Below are 23,508 nucleotides of genomic sequence, written 5' to 3'. Positions count from 1 at the left end.
TAAAATAGAGAACTCATTTATTGTCAAAAATCTTCCATAAGTTCGATTATGTCAACAATGGTAAATATATTAAGTTAAATTAAGTTATAAAATCTTACAAGTTATAAAGTACTTAATTAAAATTAAAGTACATATTTACACCAAAACGCCTACAAAGTAAGAAATTATGGACACATTCATTTTAGTGTATATGTATATATAAAAATGTTTATCGATCGTATTTGCTTTCTCTAAAAAAGTTAGATGGCTGTCCGTGCAATGTTTCTTGCGGGGGGATCTTTTGTAGTTTTTTCATAGATTGTTCAGTTAAATTCTAAAGGAGCGAAGGAAACATTACTTACTATAATAGTACGTACCTATAAACTACTTTCGTCGGCAAAGCAACCGGCTATTTGGTTCAGTTAAAACGTTGTTGACATAAAACTTTAATTTCGCAAGCAATAAGAATGATAAGGAAAATCGATAAGAAGTGCATGCAAGTGGTTCCTCGAGCTAAATTAGTTTTCATTTATGTTCCCAGTTCCTTATCTAAAACTTTTGGACAAATTTTTGCAGTTCAACTTTCAACATATCTTAAGCTACTCTCTAGTCAAAAGTGAACAAAAGTGTAAAGTCTCTTTAAATTTCTTTCTTAAATGCAGTTTTTGTAATCATAAGACTACAGCAATTCAAATAAAATTTTAAATCACATATGTTCCACCAGTGACATAATTTAATAGAACAATTAACGAAATTCGAGTAGGCAGAAGTCCCCAAAAAATTTGAGCACCGACAATATGCAAAAACTTTATGAGCAGCCTTCAACAAGCAATTATAAAACAAAATAAATAAACCTTGGAAGGTATATCAACCTGTAAAGGCCGAACTGCATATACATAAAATTTTAAAAACCATAAGAGAGGTCTAATGGTGCAAAAGTGAAAGCTAACTTAGCTAATACGTATTTATGATAGTTATTTTCTTCTAATTTGATACCAAGACTTCAAAACTCAGGAGAAAATCAAAATGCTTTTGGGAGATATAGCTCTCTAGGACAATGCACTTACGATGTAATAGAATTTTTGCTTCAAGTAGAGGTTACATCCCTTCTTGGTAAATTATATTTTGTTCGAATGGATTCTCTCAATCGTTTACTATTGTTTCGTTCTTTTGCCTCATCTATGTCCTTATGCTTTCTGTTCTTCTGTGTTCGTCCACCGAAGCTTAAAGATCTATTGAAGTGTTGTGAACTATCACGCAATTTTTCTTTACACTTCGTACCTTTGGCAGTATCTAATGACTCCACACTTCCGTGAATATCATACTTATCTCGCACCCATTTGTTCCTTTGAATACTTTGCTCACGTCTATTGTTTCCGCCTGGTGTTTTTATTGATACTGCAGTAGGATCATCCATTCCGTCTGGTTGTTCATCAACTTTTCTAAGGAGAAAGCAGAGACAATATTTCACAGCGATACTTTCTCGAGGGGTTTGGGAAAAATTTAATGACATAATAAAGCACAAATACATGCAATACACCATCAACATGAATGGATGCTGTGCATGGCAAATCAGTGATGCATCTTCTTGGCATGCATCTTTGTGTTTTCTACTTCTTTATACCTTTGTTAATCTTTGCAATCCTATTTTCAAACAGACCTAACATGCAAGTGTCATATCATCAGAGAACATCTGTGAAAAGATATTTGTCAGCTTTTCGTGAAAGAATGTTCAATCAACAAATTGAAAAACAAAATTTCTCAATACATTACGCAGCACAAAAAGTACACCTGGGTTTGATGTTTTTATACAGAATTTGAAACAAACTTCAAAAAGCTTCATCTGATTCAATTTGGAAAGAAAAACATAAATATGATAACCTTAATAAAACGCAATACGCCATCAAAACGAAGGTTTGAAAGCCTGAAATTGCAAACTAAATCTGCTCTCAGGGATGCTGTACAAAGCAAATAAGTGATGCATCTTCTACTCTATGTGTTGAAACTTGCTTATAGATTTATACAATTCTCAAGGGTAAAAAAAATAAAGAGAGCGTTACTAACTATTGTGTCAAAGAAAGATACGACTGACGTCGCCTTGAAAGGTGGGAAACGGCAAAATTCAAAATACAGTAAACTTAACTGGATTTTGATTTTGAGTCTGCTCAAGAATTGGCAGAGGTCATGGAAACGACAAACTGAATTGACTTGCACTACTTAAAAAGCACAATTTAATGGACATCTGCGCAAGTACTCGAGCATGTGCACTCCACGTAACAAATTGTTCGTAGTTGCGGCAGCAACCACCAGATCTACTTGCACTATATTCGGAATAAATAGCTGGCCTAAACAAACATCATCAAAAATCATTTAAGCATGCGTAGGTAACGAATGGAATAAACACCACAATCGTCGAGCAGCCTTGAATTTATGCGTGTGTATAATGAGCAACATATGCAAACAGCATAAGTCAAAATAGCAGAGGAGACTGGGTACCATTCAGTTGCAGTGATTCCAAGTGGTCAAGACGAAGGTTGAGAAGGTACTTTACCTACGTACTTACACATTGGGCTAAAGAAATGACGGGGTAAAGCTGGCTTTTGGACATAGCTAGTCGGAGCGCGCAAGAGCCTAAAGATCTCCAGCGAAACGTAACAACTTCTGCCTTTCAGTTTATAATTTAGGCCAATCTTACGCATTTTTAGACCTTTTTAATCAATTAATTGATATGTTTTACAAAGTACGGTACCACTCGTGAATTTGGTAACATACTGTACGCGTATAGAAGGATACTCATGTGATATGACAAAAATACGAGTATGATACAAAAACAATACGCGCATATTACATCCACACGTATACGGATATTTTTGTATCCGCAACAAAAAAGTTGCGGATAAGCCTTTCGTCCACACACATCCGAATATTTGAGCGGGTTATCCGGAAACTTTTGAATCCGCTCTCTAGAGTGAAAATTTTCGTATCCGCAAACAATTTGGACGCGTGTGGACGGTAAATTCGGATATTTTTGACCAAGATTGCCTAGCAACTATTATAGCGCGTTTAATATGTCGTCGAATTTGCTTCAGATCGATTCCAATCGACTTTCTACATAGCGTTGGATGTTTTGAGTTCTAGTATGACTTTCAGTAAGAGTTAAACCTCACCATCAGTCCAAATGAAGGAGTCCGTATTGCTATTTTAAATTTTTTTCGATTTCTGTTTCAATTATGACATATATATTCAAACAAAACCAAACAACCTTTGCACAAACCAACCGAATTCAAAATTGCTAACCAATTTACCGCCAAATTTGCAACCATTTCAAAATATGCGAGGGAAACGGACAGCGCAAAGTCTTGGGAACTATAACAAATCCAGATAATATAGAGCTACGTGTGGACGCAAAAACATTTTTATACGCAACCTGATCAGAAACAAAAAAGTCGCGGATACGAAAACATCCGTATACGTGTCGACGGGGCCTAACATATATGGGTGAAAAGAATAAGATGTGAAAAGGATACGCTTATTAGTTATACAAAAATTATATACGCGTAGATGACAAAAATGCGTATGGACGCGTGGGATAGGCTTCTATGAATACAACTCGCCTCTTTAGATTGTGTATCTTGCCAGGAAAACAAATCCCGCATCAACACAAGAAATGGCCCTTTTTGTTTCTCAAAACACGCCAAAAACTTTTTTATGAAGGCCCTCATTTCAGTCACAACCTATGTCAAATCACATACATGTATTGGCCGGTGAATATAACAATTAATGTCAAGCCGACTCGTTGAATGCCATGGCTTCCTAACATGATTTTAATTCTTTGAACGCCAAGTATAGAAACTAAGGTTTAGATATGTTAATAAACTACAAAGAACATTTTCAACTTCTGTCTGACATAGAAACTCCATGATTAAGAGATCGTAAAGCACTGGAACTTTGGATGTTGATCTATTTGTCTTTGATGATAAACGTCGTAGCTATACGCGTGTATTGAAAGAACGAATAGAATAGGTTGTAAGTTTTGCGTTTAACATTTTTACTGCTTTAAATGACTCAAAATCATATCACGCTTCGCCGAATCCCGGTTACCCGGGCTCATGTGAACAGCCCCTAACCTGGAAGATCTACATCTAACATGTAACGATACTCGTAACCAAAGCTCCTCTGCTTGCTGCATTTCATTCTCAGTGGCCTCTTTTTGTTTCTCTTTTTCGAATAGCTTGGTCAAATCACTATCCTTAAATAATTCTATAATTTCACGCAAGCCTTTTTCCATGTCAGTTTCTTCCTCTGGTGCAATCCCCGATGCTCGATCCAATTCATTTGTTGTTTTTTTTACATATATTTTTTCTCCAGCAATTTAAATGTAACTCTAACAGATCTGTCATCAACTTTGAACGAAGAATCAGCAATTTGATTCAAACTTTCTGCTATATTTTTCCAACAATTCCCTCGTTCAGATGAACCTTTCTTGAAATTCCATGGATCAAACATAATTATCTCACCACTAAACAAGTCATCGTGCAAGGAACTCCAATCGTGCATGGGTTTACTAAACAAATTCTAATTATACTAAACTAATCATACTCATCAGAAAATTATTTTGAAAGATAAGCCTTTGACATATTAGAATTTATATCAACAAATGGTTTTCAGTAAAAATTTCAATAAATATATTTCTAAAGTCATGTGAAATCATATTTATAGCAACTTAGCAATGTAAGCACGTGAGCATGTAATATATGCAAGAGCGTTCGACAAATGGGTGTGAATTTCGCTACGTTTCTGGCCTTTTTCCATGAAATATAGATATTAAAAGTCTACCCAAGTACAATAGTTTAGAACGCCTCCCAATTTTCTTGTTACGTAAGTGTACCTCTGATTCAGTAATGGTTATGTATTCGGTCGTTTGACTGAAGAGTGACTTCCACGCACTTTTTTGCAATATCAAACATTTTGCAAAGTTTGATGTTTTTTATATATTGAACTCTAGTTAATTTACTTCATTTTTTGTCAATCTACTTGCCATATGTTTTGTGGCTACCCACTTGTAGGTATGCCCACCTATTTTTTGTGCACGTTTTCAAAAACAGTTCTTGGTTCGATTAATTTTAAAAATTGAAATTACCTGTGAAGAGATTCTTCAGATAATGGAGAGGATTCACAATGTTTTCCTTTCTTCTTTTTCTTTTCAATACGCCTTTTCATTTTCTCATTTGGTTGCTTGCCAATATATTTATCATGGTAAAAGTAGCCTTCTTGCCTAAAACAAAGCATTCAAAAAAGTAAATAGCCCATTTTTAGTCATGGGAAGCTTCATAATTAGGGGCCCCTTTTTCATACATGCATGTTATATACTCATATATAAGCACACTAATCGTAGAAAACAATGGATTTCAAAGGAACTTAATGTGGCAGATCATGTATGTATATCCTCCCCAATAAACGATGCATCTTTTCATCTCCCTGGGTTTATTTCCCATCCAACATAACAGGAAATAGTAAAGAGATATAAACAGATAAATCTGATTGGCTATGTTAATATTTTGGTGATCAATCAAGCAAAATTTCTAAGGAAGTAAATTATATAATGTTGTAAAATTCTTGAAGCACAACTAAACAATTTTTATTTATCATATTTAGTGCTGTCAGTACCCAAGCCAACCTGCAAGTTTTAACACAATATGCAAACAATGGATTCTAAAGGAGCATACGGCATATCATATTTAAATGAATATTAGCCAATAGCCATCCACCCCTGTCTAATTATCAATCTTCTACAGTTTCTTTGCCTGGCTATATAAATGTGCAATATAAATATTGTTATGAACATATATGGTACCTTTCCTTGCCTGTCTAGCCAAACACACCTATTTAAAAAGCACAGTCCCTCAATTGGAGTATTATGTCAGATTTAAGGAAGCCTTATAGGATATCGAAAAGTTTCTAGCTCCTAATTGAAATTCGGGAATTTTATGCCCAAAAAGAATTTAAATACGTAATTACATGATTGGTGTTTCATGGTATTCTCACCCAAAAACTATTTTACCTAGATTTCCAATTCTGACTTTTAAATAACATATAATACTTTCAAGATATAGCTTATCACATCATAGGCAACATGTTTAAGCTTATTGATGTATAAATTGTTATTCTGACATTTCACTTGCAATTCATTTTGAATTTAAATGCAATTCATAGCAATGTGAAGCCATAATGTTAAAAAAACAGCATCATTCCACTTCTTAAATATGAACAGGCACAGATGCAAACTGGCCAAAATTAAACAAGAAAATGAACGATTTGATAACAATTATGGTAAAATGTTGTTGAACTACTAGCATATAATAAAATATGCACATTATTTAGAGCAATCACATACTGATATACATATAGCAAATGCATATTTCATACTTTTTTCATGCCTGACTTTAAGAAACTTTGTCAAAGTGATTTAATCATTTCTGTGCATTCGCATCCCTAAGAACTTTACGGTAATACAAGCGAGTTGTCTGGTAAACGTCTTTGTAATTTCCGCATATTTCGCAGTCCCTGTCTCCCTAGGGGAGACAATTCCAGCAAAAATGTCAATTTCATAAAGCAAATTGAGACTATATTTTCACGAACATTGAATGAAATTAACTACTTAGTAACATAAGAAAAATGAAACAAATTCTGCTTATGAAACACCAATTAAAAATATAATTACACACTCATAGCTATTATGATTTAACGAAGGAGCATTTAGCAATGGCTACTTTATACGAATTTATGTCCATGAAGTGAATAAAATGCTATAAATAGTAAAAATGGGAAATAGAAATCAGAAATAAAGTAAAGGTAATTCTTGTAATCTAATTTAATAAAAACTCGACGACGTGCGTACCTTTCGCCATTCGAGTAAGTATAAACACCTTTGCCATATTTTTTTGATTTTCTCCACTCGCCATCATAAACATCGCCGTTTTTATAAAGGTATATTCCTTTGCCGTGTCGCTTGCCATGTTTTCTATTGCCTGTATATTGCTTTACTGTCACTAAATCGCCTTCAACGCTGCGGTCATCTTTGCTTTCGTTGGTTCCCATATTTACTTTTGTCTAAACAATGGCAGTTACGGGTCAATAATGAATCAAGAGATACAGTACCGTAATTGCTCCTTTTAGCGCCGCACAACTTATAAATATCAATATTCCTGATTATAAATGCGGCGTAACAAGATCGGTTCTTATAAACGCGAGAGGCAAATATTTAACTCAATATTCACACCAAATATTTTTATTTCAAAAAAAATAACGAGCCAACTGTTTGCATGATATTCATTCATCAACGGACAAAATGCTAGTTGGGTGAATAAAACAAGAACAAAAAGTAATTAAAACACTGGGGCCGGTTGTATAAAGCTCTTAACTACTTTTTAACTACACTTTTTGCAGTTAAAAAGTAGTTAAATTTAACCACGCGTTAAGTCGGTTGTATAAATTAGTAGTTAGCGCTAACTGCAGTTAAAAGGTAGTTAAAGTTAAATATGCTGTGGAGCATAGTTAACTTCTCAAAACACAGTTAAATATGGCCGTTTACCTTCTCAAAGACAATTATGGGCGAGATGTTCTGATCAACAATGTACTACATTCGTCACGTATTTAATCACATATTTATCTTCCATGGCAAAGGCTTTTACAATAAGAGCTTTATGGACAATGTAGTACATTCATCAGTGCTGTAAAACATCCCAAGTTTTGCTGACGAACAACAGCCTTTGTTCAAATCTGACGTAACAAATCCTTTTTTACACAAGAGCAATTGCATTTTGTATTATCTTTCTTGCGTCCGGTAGCTCTTTGCAACTCATAAGCGAGACTTTCAACTGAGATAGAGCCACTTTTTTAAGATTAGTGCACATAACTCGCTGACATTGTCTTACAAATACGTACAATTCGTTCAGTGACAAAAAAAAGAAAGAATGTTATTCGAGCAATGAATCCTGTAGCCTTGGATGTATCAAATATTCAAATTGCGGGTTTTTCCCTATGCATTTTGCTTGATTTAATATCATATGCATCATTTAAACTCTTTGCTCTATGGAAAATACGCTAGATTATGTTAAAACAAAGAGGTACTACAGTATAATTGTTGTTCTAAGTATAACAATGATAATACATATAGATACATGACCTTTACAACAGTTTTTATTCATGACTACTCTTTTGTATATCAGCTGCATGAGATACAATGATTTTAGTTTCTTAAATACATAAAACATTTCATCAGCATGCATGGTGAAGGTCCATGTTGCTTGATATATGTACATTATCCATTGCACATGATTTATAACAAAAGAAGAAAATATACATGACAGTCAATTAGTGGGTTTTATTGATATTTCATCAAGTATTTCCTATGTAAAAATTTTTGTTTTCAATGTACATACAATCTTGCCTGCCAGCTACTGTTTGATGATTTAAAAAGTAGAAAAAAATGAATAAAACACCCGAGCTTTAGACAAAGATAGGCTAATAAATCACAAAGGCATAAATAAAAGCTTCAAAGCTAAGGCTCATGAACAAATATACCCAATAGTTTTTATAACTCAGTTTTTTGCAAGGCAGAATTAACAACAAAAAAGGGTTTTGTGTATAGTTGTGAATATAAAATGTCACAAGCAGAGAAAAGACAGTTGCTGGATTACATGGCTACTAACTATGATAACTCAAAGAAATGTTTTCTAATAATAAAAAAAGTCCATCACTGTTATCTTTTAGAAATATGTGTGACTTATGTCTTTACAAACATATTTCTTTCAAGCATTTTACTCAGCTGTTATAAAGAGAAACGAAACGACCTTTTCCTTTGTTACCCTTAATCTCTCAGTTTTAAATTCTGTAGAAGCAAGGCCCTTCAATTATTTAAATCCTTGCACATAATCTGAATCAATTTGAGAAGAACACAATCTGAATCAATTTGAGAAGAGTTCATGGTTTCGTTTGCCCAAGTCCATTATATATAATTGGTACGTGAATGAAAGCAGTCCTTGCCGAGACGCATATCATTCATCAATATCGTACTGTTATACACAGAAGATAAGGGTCGATTTTCTTGAGAAAAGTCCAAAGCATATGCTACAATTTAATTCTGTTACCATGTCACCGTGAATTGTTTATTAAATTTTATTTTCGCATCATCAACATCCGTAAAAACGACAATAGTTTGTCATATTTTACGATTTTTACATAAGCCAAGAGATTTTTCTTCATTTTAAAGTCATTTTATTGTTCACTTGCCCGCCATTACGAGGCATAAATTCATTAAACTTTATGTCATTTAACGTAAACAACAATCCACGCAATTTCCACGCAAGTTAACTTTGCAGTTACTTGACTATCCGACAAACTACGTTTTGTGCAACGTAGTTAAGTCGAGCAGTTAAGGCCGATCTCCACTTCGACCGTACCCTAGCGTAACGTAGCAAAACGCGACGTAGCGTATCGTATTCATATACGTGTTACATTCTCCACTTTGGCGGTTTTAACGAACCGTACAGAAACGAAGCATGGCGCGAATTTTGATTATAATCATAACATGGCGGTCGTCAGTAAAGACACACTTCTTCTTTTCTTGTTAAAAAGAAGGATGACTAAAGGAAACAAAAATAAAAAGTCAGTATGGGTACGAAAAATATTTCAAGAACGCCAAACTAAAGGAAAATTCTATTTATTAGTCCAAGATTTACGTTTATTTGATGAAGAATTTTTTTTCAAATATTTTCGTATGACTCCTGTTCAATATGAACAACTTTTGACTATGATTGCTCCGGAGATACAGAAGTCTTGCATAACTTGGGAATGTATAGGGCCTAGTGAGCGACTTTGTGTAACACTCAGGTATCTAACTATAGGAGATTCTCAAACAACCATAGGAATGAACTTTCGAATGAGCCCAACCACTGTTGGACGAATCATCTTTTCAACATGTGAAGCACTGTGGAAAGTACTGTCATTGGTATTCATGAAATGTCCAAGCAATGAGGCAGAGTGGAAGTGCATAGCACAGGGGTTTGAAATTAAATGGAATTTTCCACACTGCATTGGTGCGCTTGATGGAAAACACGTCGTGATGCAGGCACCAGCTAACTCTGGATCGATGTTCTTTAATTATAAGAAAACCCATTCTATTATATTAATGGCTATTTGCAATGCAAACTACCAGTTCACATTGGTTGATATTGGTGACTCAGGACGGAATAGTGACGGTGGTGTATTTTCTTACAGTACAATGGGTGAATCAATTAAGAAAAACAGTTTAGGCATCCCTAGGCCCGAGAAATTCCCTTCAACTCAAAAATGCTATCCATTTGTCATAGTGGCAGATGAGGCGTTTGAGTTACAGCAAAATATCATGAAACCGTACCCTAGAGAAGCTCTGGGAATATTTGAGCGGGTATTCAATTATCGGTTGTCTCGAGCGAAGAGGGTAATTGAAAATGCGTTTGGAATTGTAGCAGCGCGATTTCGGGTATTTCGTCGACCAATTCACGCCAGAGTTGAAATGGTTATTCAAGTTACAAAAGCAGTAATCGCTTTGCACAATTATCTCATGGCTGGAAGGTCTTTTTCGCACAGCACAAAATACTGTCCAGCTGGTTTCGTGGACAACGACACAGAAAACGGAAGAGAGCTTGGAGAATGGAGAAAAGTGACACAATCCGATGAGGGTTTAAGAGATGTCAGCAACGCTGGGTCAAACAACTACTCTCGTGATGCAAAGCTTGTTAGAGAAGATTTTAAAAACTACTTCATGTCCCCAAAAGGACAAGTACGCTGGCAGTGGAACGCAGTACATGCTACAGTAGATTGTTTTCAAAACAACGATTAACTAAATCAAAGAATCATTTATTAGTTTTGTCACTGTTTTTATAACATAACGTGGTAGTTAACGCATGCAAACGTAAAGTTATTTGTAACAATAATTTTCTTGAAAAAGTTTATGGAAAAAACATTCTGTTGCATTTCGTCATCATCTTCAAACTCAGCAAGAACTTGCAATACTTTGATCTTAGCCAATTTGTTTTTCTTTCCAGTCAAATTCCTAAAGGTAGTAACCAAACTGGAACAGAAAAGAATGTCCTGGTCTTCTGGGTTAGTTGTCTTTTTTGAATCACCATTTTTAGCATTTGCTATATCATTGGCAAGGCTTAAGGCCAAAAGATCGTCAATCTGATCTGATCGAGTCCTTTTCCGAGTCTTTTGAAGAGGTTTTGAGTCTGAAATTTCTAGTTTTGCATGGGAATTGTCCACAGTGATTGGTGAAAATGATGTAAATGGTCTATCCTCATCGGTGGAGAGCACATCAGGATTCTCGGCAATTTCAATTGGGATGTTGGTTTCAGTTTTTCGTCCAGTCATCACATCACGCAAAAAGGACAACTCAACGAAATATTCACAAGTTGGCAATTTCTTACTTGCCCCACTCCCGATCGTGTTGCCAACTCTCGCTTTTTAATGCATCTTCTATAATTATCCTTCAGCCTGTCAAACTCTTTACAAACTACATTCTCTAGATTAAGAAAAATAAAAACCTGTATATCAAACTTTGTTCAGTGCATTTGTTTAAGATGTTATGCCCTTCATAAACATAGTTGTTTAGTAGCCAATTGCTGAGCCATAGCTAAAACAATAAATTGGGGGGCGGGGGAGGTGTGTTTATTCTTATATTCAGTAGCATCAGACTGATTTCTTTTGAAAATGATTTGGCTTTCTAAAGAAATCAGTCTAGCTCAAATAAATATATGAAAAAACAAACCTCCCCTCTCCCAATTTAGTTCTCTAGCTATGGCCCATGCCAATTGACTTAGTTTTAGCCCCAATAAGAAGGAATGCACCAGTATTTTTTACAGTCTAACACCAGACAAGACCTTCTTAGGATGGGAATGGTTTGCATCATAGACAAAATGTAAGAAGAGTATCATAAGGAAAATGCAATATAAGGATGGTTACAGGTACAATGCAGAAAAAAATAGTGAGCTACAAACGATATAGTGAGGTACACTAAATTTAATCTGGAATGTTGCAAAATGGACATATTTATTCTTATCCATGAATATCAACATCCATTTAAAGCTCAGTTAATACTATCATTTCTTAATTAACTGGCATATTGATGATCAGTGTCATGTTACTGTGATAATTGCATGGGTGAGTATCACATTTGAATAATATAATGTTTTAATAAATAGAAGGTGTAATACGTATTGCTTGCTTATTTTTACTCATAATGGCTCTGTTGTATAAGTTTTGTAAACCGAAGTATTGAATAAAATAAAGCAAAACCCACATAACTAGATATTTCTAATCAAACACATTTAAATAGACATATATTTATACCCAACAAGTAGCAGTTAATAGCAATACAATTTTCACACTCAATAGTAAATGTAGGACACACATTGCAAAAGCTGGACCAAGAACTGTAATGATTACATAAATGGCTACTGTATTTTATTACAGAGTTTTACCTGTTTTGTAAATTTAAGGATTTTGTGCTTATGAAAACCAGGTATCTTGTTCTTTTAGGTTCCAAAATTTTAAGCAATGTATATTGCTAAGATAACATACCAGGTACAAACAAAGCAGCAGAAATTCGTCGCAATGCTTCCAGTTTTCTTGGTTTGTCTTTATGCTGCTTTGACGAAACGTTCCAGATGCAAGGGTATTTTCGCACTTCTTCGATTAAGTTAATCAAAAATGGAGGTTCTTGTACACTTATAGCGCGAGCAGTAGATTCGCTGTTACTTCTATTGAAAGATTCCGCCACAGATGCCTCTGAGTTTTCTTTTTCTCTGGAAAATTCGTTTATTTTGTCTTGCCATTCCTCAAACGACTCCATTTTGAAAAAAAACAAGCCAACTTGAGTAGAAAACTTGTTATTTCATTGGTTCAAATCAAACGTACTACGAATTCGTTTCAAAAATGTTGACAGTCAGCGAACTCTGGTTTTGATACGCGTATTAAAGCTTTGGACACGTTCCATATCAAGCGTCCTCAGTGATAGTGACACTGCGCATGCTCGTCGTTACGTTTTACTACGTTACGCTACGATAGGGTCGAAGTGGAGATCGGCCTTTAAGTTACTACAGTTAAGGAGTTAACTACGGTAGTTGGCGTTAACTGTAGTTAAAGTTAACTACGTTTTTATACAACTCGCCCCTGGTTTCAACCACTAGCTTTGAACTAGTGTTCACATGGCGATTATAACAAGTTTGTTTGTATGTTCAGTGGCCTAGCTAGTGGTCATGCTTGTCATGCTCAGCATGACTAAAAATTTCACACCGTTTGATTATAAGTTTAACTTGCTATTACGAACGAAAATGCCAGCTCTACGCTCGCCACAGACCCGTTGTCCCAACTCTTACAAATAGAGGCTCTGATTAAAACCCATTGAAGTCACTGATCTGATAATAGGCTGGATAAAACTTTTATAGGTTCAAACCATTGAGTTCTATAAGAACTGGGGGCGGTTGTATAAAGCCCTTAACTACTTTTTAACTACACTTTTTGCAGTTAAAAAGTAGATTAATTTAACCACGCGGTTAAGTCGGTTGTATAAAAAAGTAGTTAGCGCTAAATGCAGTTAAAAGGTAGTTAAAGTTAACTATGCTATGGAGCATAGTTAACTTTTCAAAACACAGTTAAATATGGCGGCTTTACGTCTTATAGATATTTTTGAGCAAAATGCAATCGATCGGCAACGTTTACCTCGAGTTTTTAATCGACATCTTCCATGGCAAGGTTTTTCCGACAATGACCTCCGAAAACGGTAAAGATTTGGCCGAGAATCGTTGCAGCATATCTCACGATTGATTGCAAACGATGTACGGCCAACAACAAACCGTAGCAAAGCCTTGCTCTTCGTTTCTTTGGGTCCGGGAGCTTTTTGCAAGTCATTGGCGATACTCACCGTTATGAAAAAGACACTGTTTCGAGAGTAGTGCGTAAAGTCGCACTTGCATTGGCTTCTAAGCACGCAGACTACATCAATTTCCCATCAAAAAATGAGGGAAAAAATGCTATTCGTACTGGGATGTATCAAATTGCGGGTTTTCCCTGCGCCATTGGCTGCGTTGATGGCACACATATACGTATAATTGCTCCTTCCCAAAACGAGCCAAATTATGCAAATAGAAAAGGATACCACAGCATAAATGTTCAAGTCATTTGTGATGGCAAAGGTAACATGAACATATATAAACATGTTTAATTAATATTCAAAACCATAATGTACTAGACTTCAATAATCATAATATAATAGATAATCATAACAATAGAATTTTACAAAGTTATCCACTTAATTTATCTTACAAGTATTAATACGACCTACTTGCTATAAAATTTCCAGAAATTAATTTTAGCAGGCAAATTTATAAATGTGGTAGCACGATGGCCAGGATCATGTCATGATTCATTCATCTTCCGGTCCTCTACCATTGGTAGAAGGTTGGAAGAAATGGATCATGCAGCAAATAATGATGTACTGTTGGGAGATAGTGGATATGCCTTACTCCATACCTCCATCCAGTGCATCCATGCAAAAAAAAATTTAACAAGGCACATAAAAAAACAAGGTGTTTGGTTGAAAGAACCATTGGCATATGGAAAAGATGGTTTCATGTTTTGCATTCAGAAATAAGGTATCAGTGAGTCTTTATGAGCCTTAATACAACATCAAATCCTAGCAAGCATGTTTACTCTATTTAGGATGAAACCAGATATTGTCTGCACCATTATAATGGCTTGTGCTGTATTGAATAACATTTGCATTCTAATGCAAGAGCCTGAAGTTGAAGAAGATAAGTTCGGAGAGGATGTACTGGAAGAAGAAAATGAAGATGTTTTGCTGGATGCAGGAGAAACAGATGGAATAGCAGCAAGGGAGCACATGGCACAAACATATTTTAGTTGACTAGTTTAAAAGAAAAAATGAATGGGGTTGTTCAATGATTTCAACTATCCTCTCAAGTAACTGTACTTGTAGTTCGAGTTTTCTTTTCTTCAACTCTAGATTGTGGTTCTCAAACAACATTTTTTCTTGTTCCAATTGAAGAATCTCAACATGAAGTTGTTTAACATCATTTTTCATCTCTCCTTGAGTCTTTGGTCGTTTCCTTTTGAATGTTCTTGATTCTTCGCCTGTGAATTAAGTTCAATACAATGCACAAATAGATTATATAAGCTGTGAATACAACAATGGATATAAACATAATTAAATGCTCACATTGTGATAGTGTGGATGTTGTTGGTATTGGAGTCTTGCTTAATTCTATTTCCTCACCACCCTCATCTTCTTCGTCAGTTTCGACCAAAGTGCTCAAGTGAGATGAATTACTCTCTTTCTCTGCAAAACGTTAAAAAAACATAGCACAATGAAAAGATGAAAACGTATTACCTTTTTTGTTTTACTGTATATTTTTCCATTATGCAAACAAATCATCAAAACTTAAATCAATACAATCGTTTCATTAAGCATATAAAATTCATATTTCGTATTTTGTATTTATAGCATCGTATTCTTTGTAAAACAACTTTGGCAATACTCCGTCGTGAACACATATTCGGTTATTTCAAGCCGGCCATTTTATTTCGGGATGGGTTGGTTGGTATAAATTATATTGTTATGTTTAGCGTAATGTCGGGAAAATTTAAAATCCCTTGTGTTGTATTAAAACGTAAACAAAAGACAATAACAAAGTAGCATCTTGCTTCTGCTTATTCTTTTACGCAGAATTCTTCTATGCATTTCAAAGAATGAGATTTTAAAGATCATAATTACCTACAAATGTACCACCAGACTCGAAGCCTCCTTGAATACATGAGAATGAAGGTTCATCTCCCAAAATATTTATGATTTTCTCCGTTGTTAAAGAAGGCGGTTTTGTAGCAGGACCTCCCCTGTTTTTCTTTGCGAACTCATTATACCAGCATTGGTTTTTTTGGCAATCTATGCCAGGTTTCTTCATTTTTCACGCACTTCCTTTGGCGTGCGATTTTCAAACCCCAAGCTGTTTATTTGCGAGGTTATCTTCTCCCACAACTCTTGTTTTTTAGCGTTATACCAGCATTGGTTTTTTTGGCAATCTATGCCAGGTTTCTCCATTTTTCACGCACTTCCTTTGGCGTGCGATTTTCAAACCCCAAGCTGGTTAATTGCGTTTTTTGTTATACTACTTGAAAATTGCCCTCGTATTGCATTCAAATTTTTCTCCACAAGCTCAACAAGAAGAGAGCATTCTGCAGAGCTAAAATTTTGTTTTCTTTTTTTACTTTTATTTGAGGACTCAGCTGTGATTAATAGGGAAGACATCTTGGATTGAAATGATATAATACATCTACCAATGATAACAGTTACACAATAAATGCATGATTATGATGTAACAGAGAAGAGATGTGAGTCATTTTAAAACAACCACAGAGTAATCACCCATGAATTTTATAAAAACTTCATTATGCAATATCAATATCACAATGCAGAACAATATATTGTCTTTAAATGTACATTAAGCAATTTTCAAGAGACAGTTAGCTGAACCATGAGAATGAAATAGCCGAAAAGAAAAAGGTTAAATATTTTTGAGAACAGATTTTAAATTAAATAAGTTAAGAGGAAATATTCTATGTACCTGGGACACTCAAAATCTATAATAAACAAAATGGCATGAGTTTAACAAGATAGAAATGACAATGAAGACGAAATGAATGCAATATTTATTCTATATCCCTATGTTACATTTTAATGACAGAGGAAAGATATGTCATAACAGTCGTGAGATTACATTTTAACTATGATGACGTTTAAGAAATGTTTGCTAACAAGTCTATCAATAAAAAGTCTATGACTGTCTTCTTTTGCTCATACAGTCATACCTGTGACTAAATGTCGTGTCATAACAACATTTCTTTCAATGATTAGCAAAGCAATATTCTCTTTTATACAGTATTTCTGATAGTGTCACCAAGATGCAAAAAGTAGGAAACAAATAGAACTCCCAAGCTTTAGACAAAAAGAGGCTAATAAATCACAAAGCCATGAATAAAAATTCCATAGCTAAGGCTCATTAACAAATATACCCAATAGTTTTATAACTCAGTTTTTGAAAGGTAGAATTAAGAACAAAGAAGTATTTTGTGTATAGCTGTGAATATAACATGTCACAAGCCGATAAAGACAGTTGCTGGATTACATGGCTACTAACTATGACAACTCAAAAAAATGTTTTCTAATAATAAAAAAGTCCATCACTGTCATCTTTTACAAATATGTGTGACTTATGTCTGTACAAACACATTTCTTTCAAGCATGTTATAAAGAGAAACGAAACGACCCTTTTCCTTTCTTACCCTCAATCTCTCAGTTTTAAATTCTGTAAAAGCGAGGCCATTCAATTATTTAAATCCTTGCACATAGAACACAATATGAATCAATTTGAGAAGAGTTCATTGTTTCGTTTGCCCAAGTCCGTTATATATAATTGTTACATGAAAGAAAGCAGTCCTTGCCGAGACTCATATCATTCGACAACATCGTACTGTATTACACAGAAGATAAGGGTCGATTTTCTTGAGAAAAGTCCAACGTATATGCTACAATTTAATCCGGTTACCATGTCATCGTGAAACGTTTATTAAATTTTATTTTCGTAAAAACGACAATAGTTTGCCATATTTTAAGATTTTTACAAAAGCCAAGAGATTTTTCTTGATTTTGAAGTCATTTTATAGTTCACTTGCCCGCCATTACAAATCGTAAATTGATTAAACTTTATGTCATTTAACGTAAACAACACTCCACGCAATTTCCACGCAAGTTAACTAGGCAGTTACTTAACTATCCGACAAACTACGTTTTGTGCAACGCAGTTAAGTCGAGCAGTTAAGTTACTACAGTTAAGGAGTTAACTACGGTAGTTAGCGCTAACTATAGTTAAAGTTAACTACGTTTTTATACAACCGGCCCCTGGAGGGGAAACGTCAACCAAATTACTATAAATTTTTAGCGCGCGGCCGCGTGGTCAAAAACATGGCGGATTTTGGTTGTCAAAGTCAGCGGAGAGACGCTGGCTCATAAAATAAAATTTTTATCGCCCACCCGGATTTGACAACCACTTTATTGCGATTACAATAGTGATTACAATTGCAATAACATTGGCGATATACTATACCTTTCTTTTCGAAACTTATTGTTCAATTTTATCCGCAAATATGCCTATAACTTGTGTGGTGTATGGTTGTGGAAATAGTACAAGAAATAGAAACTTTTCATGGCACCGGTAGGCAAAATAATATTATTTATTGCTCAAAAAAAAGCACTTCGTTTTTGTAATTTTGTCGTTTGATGGCGTGATACCATTTCGTTTGTAGTTTTTGTAATTTTTTTAAAGCATAATCTTTAATTTAAATTGTATTTATCTCAAATTTTCTGGTCACTATAGCTTTCCAGATGCAGCAAAACACCCGCATCTTTTGGAGATGTGGGTGTCTAGCATTAAGCAAAACTCTCGAATTATGAATGAGTTTGGCCCAAAGAAATGGAGTCGGATTTGTTCAGAACATTTTTCTGACCATATGAAGGAAACAGTCGGGAATAGAGTTGTGTCAACTATATTCAAAAATGCTGTGGTATGTATTATACAATAGAAGTATCTAAATTTAAAATGTGTCCTTAAAGCTTTTTGTTTTTGCACAATTTGACAGAATATAGACTACAGTGATGAATGGGCTAAAGGTTTACTAGATGCTGCTAGTTATATAGAAACACAACTCAATATTCCTGTGAATGAAGTATGTATTGGAAAATCTATTGTAAGTGAGGGGGTTGAATTTGAAAAAAGCCTGGTGCCCATGCCAGATTTAGTCATGGATGTTAATCAAATAAATTTGACCCAGGATGACTGTACTATTGAACAATATGATAATCAGGTGATCAGTTTCAACTAATTATTGCATGATCATACATACAGTTGTCAATCTCCTTATAGACTGAAGCGTCAGTTAGAGGAGGTCATTGAGAAAGCTGAGTCACTTAAGAAAAAACTTAAGAACAGCAGGATGCAAAATGGTAGACTGAGAATGAAAGTCAATGATATGTCTTCTGTTGTTCCAAGTTTAACAGAAGAAGGTTTTGTTAATGACGATCAGGCTGAAAGTCTTGACAATATCCTTTCAGGAGTGTCAAGGGATATATTTAATAGTTTAACACATGAAGATAAAACACGTGTTTCCTACCCTCCTGAGCTAAGATCATTTGCTCTTACATTGAAATTTTATTCCAGGAAAGCTTATGACTATGTACGTGAAAAGTTTAATTTAGCATTGCCTCATCCAAGAACAATCCTCACTTGGTATAATCCAATTGATGGTGATCCAGGATTCACTCGAGATGCATTTGTTGCACTGAAATTTAAGGCTGAAGAAGCTAAAAAGGAAGGAGAATACCTTCTATGTGCCTTAATGTTGGATGAAATGGCAATTCGCAAACATGTTGAGTTTGATGGAAACAAAGTCTTTGGCTTTGTTGACATGGGAACTGGCATAAATGATGATGACTCACTGTCTGAAGCAACAGAAGCCTTAGTATATATGGCTGTTGCTCTTGATTCTTCGTGGAAAGTTCATGTTGGTTACTTTCTAACTGATGGCATTCCTGGACAGATGAAAGCTGACCTGTCTAGAGAATGTATTGCCAGACTATTACAATTTATCTTTTTATATTTTTACATACTTATTTTAATATATATTGGATTCATTTCTACCCTGGCAAGTTCATTTTCTTTATCAATTTCCTTTGATTGTACTTGATACAACTGCTTTAAGAGCGCCCTGTTATAATAAGATATAGACCAACATTGACACAACATTTAATACATACATATTATTATATGGATTGCTTTTACCTTTTTGCAGAAATTCACAATTTTCACTAAATAGTTGTATACAGACAAGCAGTATATCGCATGTAAATCTTATTCACTTAATAAATCTAAAAAAAATTCAAGTTTAGAGTAAGTTTATTGGTTTACTTGAGGCTAATATCCGTTCTAGTCACCTGTTTTTGCATTATACTTCACTACAGTGCTCGCACTCAAAGTAAGTTATATCGTGAGAACAATGGTTATATTTAATGAAACAGAGACTTCTTCGTGGTGACAAACTTAAAGATGGATTTCAAAATAGCAAATACCATGGTGAATGGTGATAATAACAATGCAATAGTTCTTAAAAGAACTGTTTTAACCAGAACACTAACCCAACAATTCAAAGTAACCGTTATTTACAGCTAGAAAGAGACACTATACATTTCGGCAGACAACTCGTCTACTATGCATTTTCGGCAGACTACTTCTCGAGTAGTCTGCCAAAATGCATATTGTCTCTTTCTAGCTGTAAATAACGGTTCCTTTGAATTGTTGAGTTAGTGTTCTGGTTAAAACAGTTCTTTTAAGAACTATTACATTGTTATTATCACCATTCACCATGGTATTTGCTATTTTGAAATCCATCTTTAAATGGTTTTATTTTATAAAAACATCTCATGAGCCGTTTGATAATAGGTATTTGCCCAAATTTTAAATTATGACCAATCAATTTAATCAAGAAAGGCAGTTAAATAAAAATATTTACCAACATTTGTAGTTAAGGTGAGTATTGGTGTTTTTAAAAAACGTTAAATGTTGACATCTTTGATTTTCGCAGGTTTTAATCACCAGCTATATAACAGACACGATTACATCTCAAATTTAAAACAACTTTACTAATTTCTATAAAAAATATTGAAAGTTTCTTACCTTGAATTTTATTCGTAATATCAATCTACATGTGCCGTGATAATTCAACGCCATGTTTTCGTAAAAACATATAAATCAGGAGGGAGTGAATATTGAAAAAAAATTTTAAAGTGTAAGTTTTGACAACCAAAATCCGTCATTACCGCCATGTTTTTGACCACGGGGTCCAGGCCATTGAGTTCTATAATAACTGGAGCGGCTAACTTTACTGGGGCGAGGATGCCAAAAAAATGGCGGCCAAAGGACGTATTTCCGCTGAGATGATCGCTTTGCAGAAAAATAATATTCTCGACCTCCCCCTGGTGTCAAAAACAAACACGATATCACAGAATATGGATATCGTTAGTTTCATATTCTGTGACGATATCTTTTTTGGGATTTCTTTTATAATGCCAAAACTTCAATCTTTCAATTGTTGGATGTTGTAGTTTCCACAAAAAGGGACATATCGCATATCAGACAATAAATCAATTATCTTTACAGCATTGTCATTTTTTTAAGACTCTGCCTGGTCAATAACATCTTCCAGTCATCTTTACTCCTTGGTCTTCCCTCAATGTTGTCAGCAAATAGAACATAACAAGCTCTGCTCCAAATCATAGGTACTGTTGGGCCGATCATTTCTTTTTGATACTTACTCACAGAGCAAAATATGTGCAGGGTCTTTTTTGCTTTAGGGAAACTTTTTTGCAAATAGATGGGTAAATTTACGATTTCATGCATTAACAAATGACAGAAAAGTATGCAGAATTTTATAAACAAAAACAGGAAAACATCAGTATATTTGGCGTTCAAGTCAGTCTTAAAAAATACGATCTTTAATATGTATTTTATGCCTTTTCAAGTGAATGTATAATTGCTTTTCAATCGTTGACGGATCAAGAAAACAAGCAACTATCTTACCTGTGAGAAGCGATATGTCCCTTTTTGTGGAAACTACAACATCCAACAATTGAAAGATTGAAGTTTTGGCATTATAAAAGAAATCCCCAAAAAGATGTCGTCACAGAATATGGAACTAACGATATCCATATTCTGTGATATCGTGCTTGTTTTTGAAAAATTCTTTATAATTGACTATAGACACCAGGGGGAAGTCGAGAATATTATTTTTCAGCAAAGCGATCATTTCAGCGGAAATACGTCCTTTGGCCGCCATTTTTTTGGCATCCTCGCCCCAGTAAAGTTAGCCGCTCTAGTTATTATAGAACTCAATGGCGCCCGCCTGCTCAAAAACATGGCGGATTTTGGTTTTCAAAGTCAGCGGAAAGACGCGGGCTCATAAAATAAAATTTTTTTCGCCCACCCAGATTTGACAACCACAATTGCGATTATATAAAATATCAATGCCAAGCACAAAAACTTTTAGAAATTTTATCTTTAACACATGCTGCAAACCTGTTTGGTATACGGATGCTGAATTAATGCCAGAAAAGGAAACATTTCATGACACCGGTAAGCAACGTAAGATTGTTTTAAAGTAAATGGTTTGAACCCGGAACATTTTTGACTCGGAAGATGACTACCGCTAAGGTTGTCGAAACGTCAGTCAACAACAACAAAAACAGTCCTTCTCGGGAATATACCAACCTGGACGATCTACTTTTACAAACATGTAAGATTGTTTACTATTTAAAGTGTTCAGTGTTTTGTTTTAAGTCAATACTTGAAGTGTGATGGTATATATTTTGTGAATGTTTTTATTCCTAAGTTTTAATTTAAGTTATGTTTATCCAGTCTTATTTGTTCTTTACTTAATCGCTTGCTAGACGAGGCAAAGCAACCAATTCTTATCGAGATATGCATATCTTAAAACTCCTTGTTTCAACTGAGTTTACCTTCAAGATATGGAGGATTTTTTCATGATATTTTTCTGAAAATATGAAGCAAATATTAACAACAGAGCTGTATTGAAATCAAATGCAGTGCAGGATTAATTAATTAACTCTTTGGTACATGTCGTACAATAAAAAATACCTGTATTAAACAGCTAGCCTGGACAATTTGACAGATTATGGACAATTATGATGATGGTGTGTAAAGGTTTGCTTTATGCTAAATGTTTTATAAATGTCATCTGGTGTTTCTGTAAATTAATTGTTTGTTATACAGTGTAGTAAACAGGTTAGTACAGCAAAATCAAGATAAAAACTACTTTGTTCAATAATGTGCCAAATTTTGCTCCTACCTTGAAATATTTGCTCAAGAAAAGCTTATGATGACATGCATGAAACATTAATAATAGTAATGCTTCATCTGACAAAATCCATACGCTTTCAATTCCAGGTGATTGAAAATTCACATAAGATGCATTGGTTGCAATGAAGTTGAATGTAGAAGAAGCAAAAATTGATGTCAAAGAATTTTTATGTCTTTTGAAGAATTACAATATCATTTAAAAGAATAAGAGTAGCAATCTACTAAAAGAAGCAACCTCTGCCTTCAACATGAGACTTTTCCAATTATGTATAGTTTCTTTGTACAAAATATTTTTTTAGATAAACTTGATTTCTAAGTCATTCACTGATAAAAATTCAAAAAAAAAATTCAAAGGCATAATGTAAAATTCAAAAGTTTGTCAAGTTGTTTGAACTTAGAAAAAATTAGTATAGGTAACTGTAATTTGTAAGGACACAAGAGAAAAGTAGTGAAAAGCATTTTTGAGAGTTAATAAGTTCTTGACATACAT

General features: G+C 34.4%; 1 protein-coding gene across 1 annotated transcript; it reads right to left on the bottom strand.

The window, feature by feature from the left end:
• Nucleotides 1–19,838, bottom strand: LOC124458018 (MORN repeat-containing protein 5-like). Its single transcript, XM_047008134.1, has 5 exons — nucleotides 19,830–19,838; nucleotides 6,878–7,089; nucleotides 5,120–5,254; nucleotides 1,047–1,421; nucleotides 1–313 (listed from the first exon to the last, which is right to left on the bottom strand). Exons 2-4 carry the CDS (start codon nucleotides 7,075–7,077, stop codon nucleotides 1,067–1,069), a joined length of 690 nt encoding a protein of 229 aa, XP_046864090.1. The 5' UTR covers nucleotides 7,078–7,089; nucleotides 19,830–19,838; the 3' UTR covers nucleotides 1–313; nucleotides 1,047–1,066.
• Nucleotides 19,839–23,508: the final 3,670 nt, after the last annotated feature.

Source organism: Xenia sp. Carnegie-2017, unplaced genomic scaffold (genome assembly GCF_021976095.1).
Source record: "Xenia sp. Carnegie-2017 unplaced genomic scaffold, XeniaSp_v1 HiC_scaffold_6, whole genome shotgun sequence".
Lineage (NCBI taxonomy): Eukaryota > Metazoa > Cnidaria > Anthozoa > Malacalcyonacea > Xeniidae > Xenia > Xenia sp. Carnegie-2017.
This window is presented reverse-complemented; position numbering and strand designations above follow the sequence as displayed.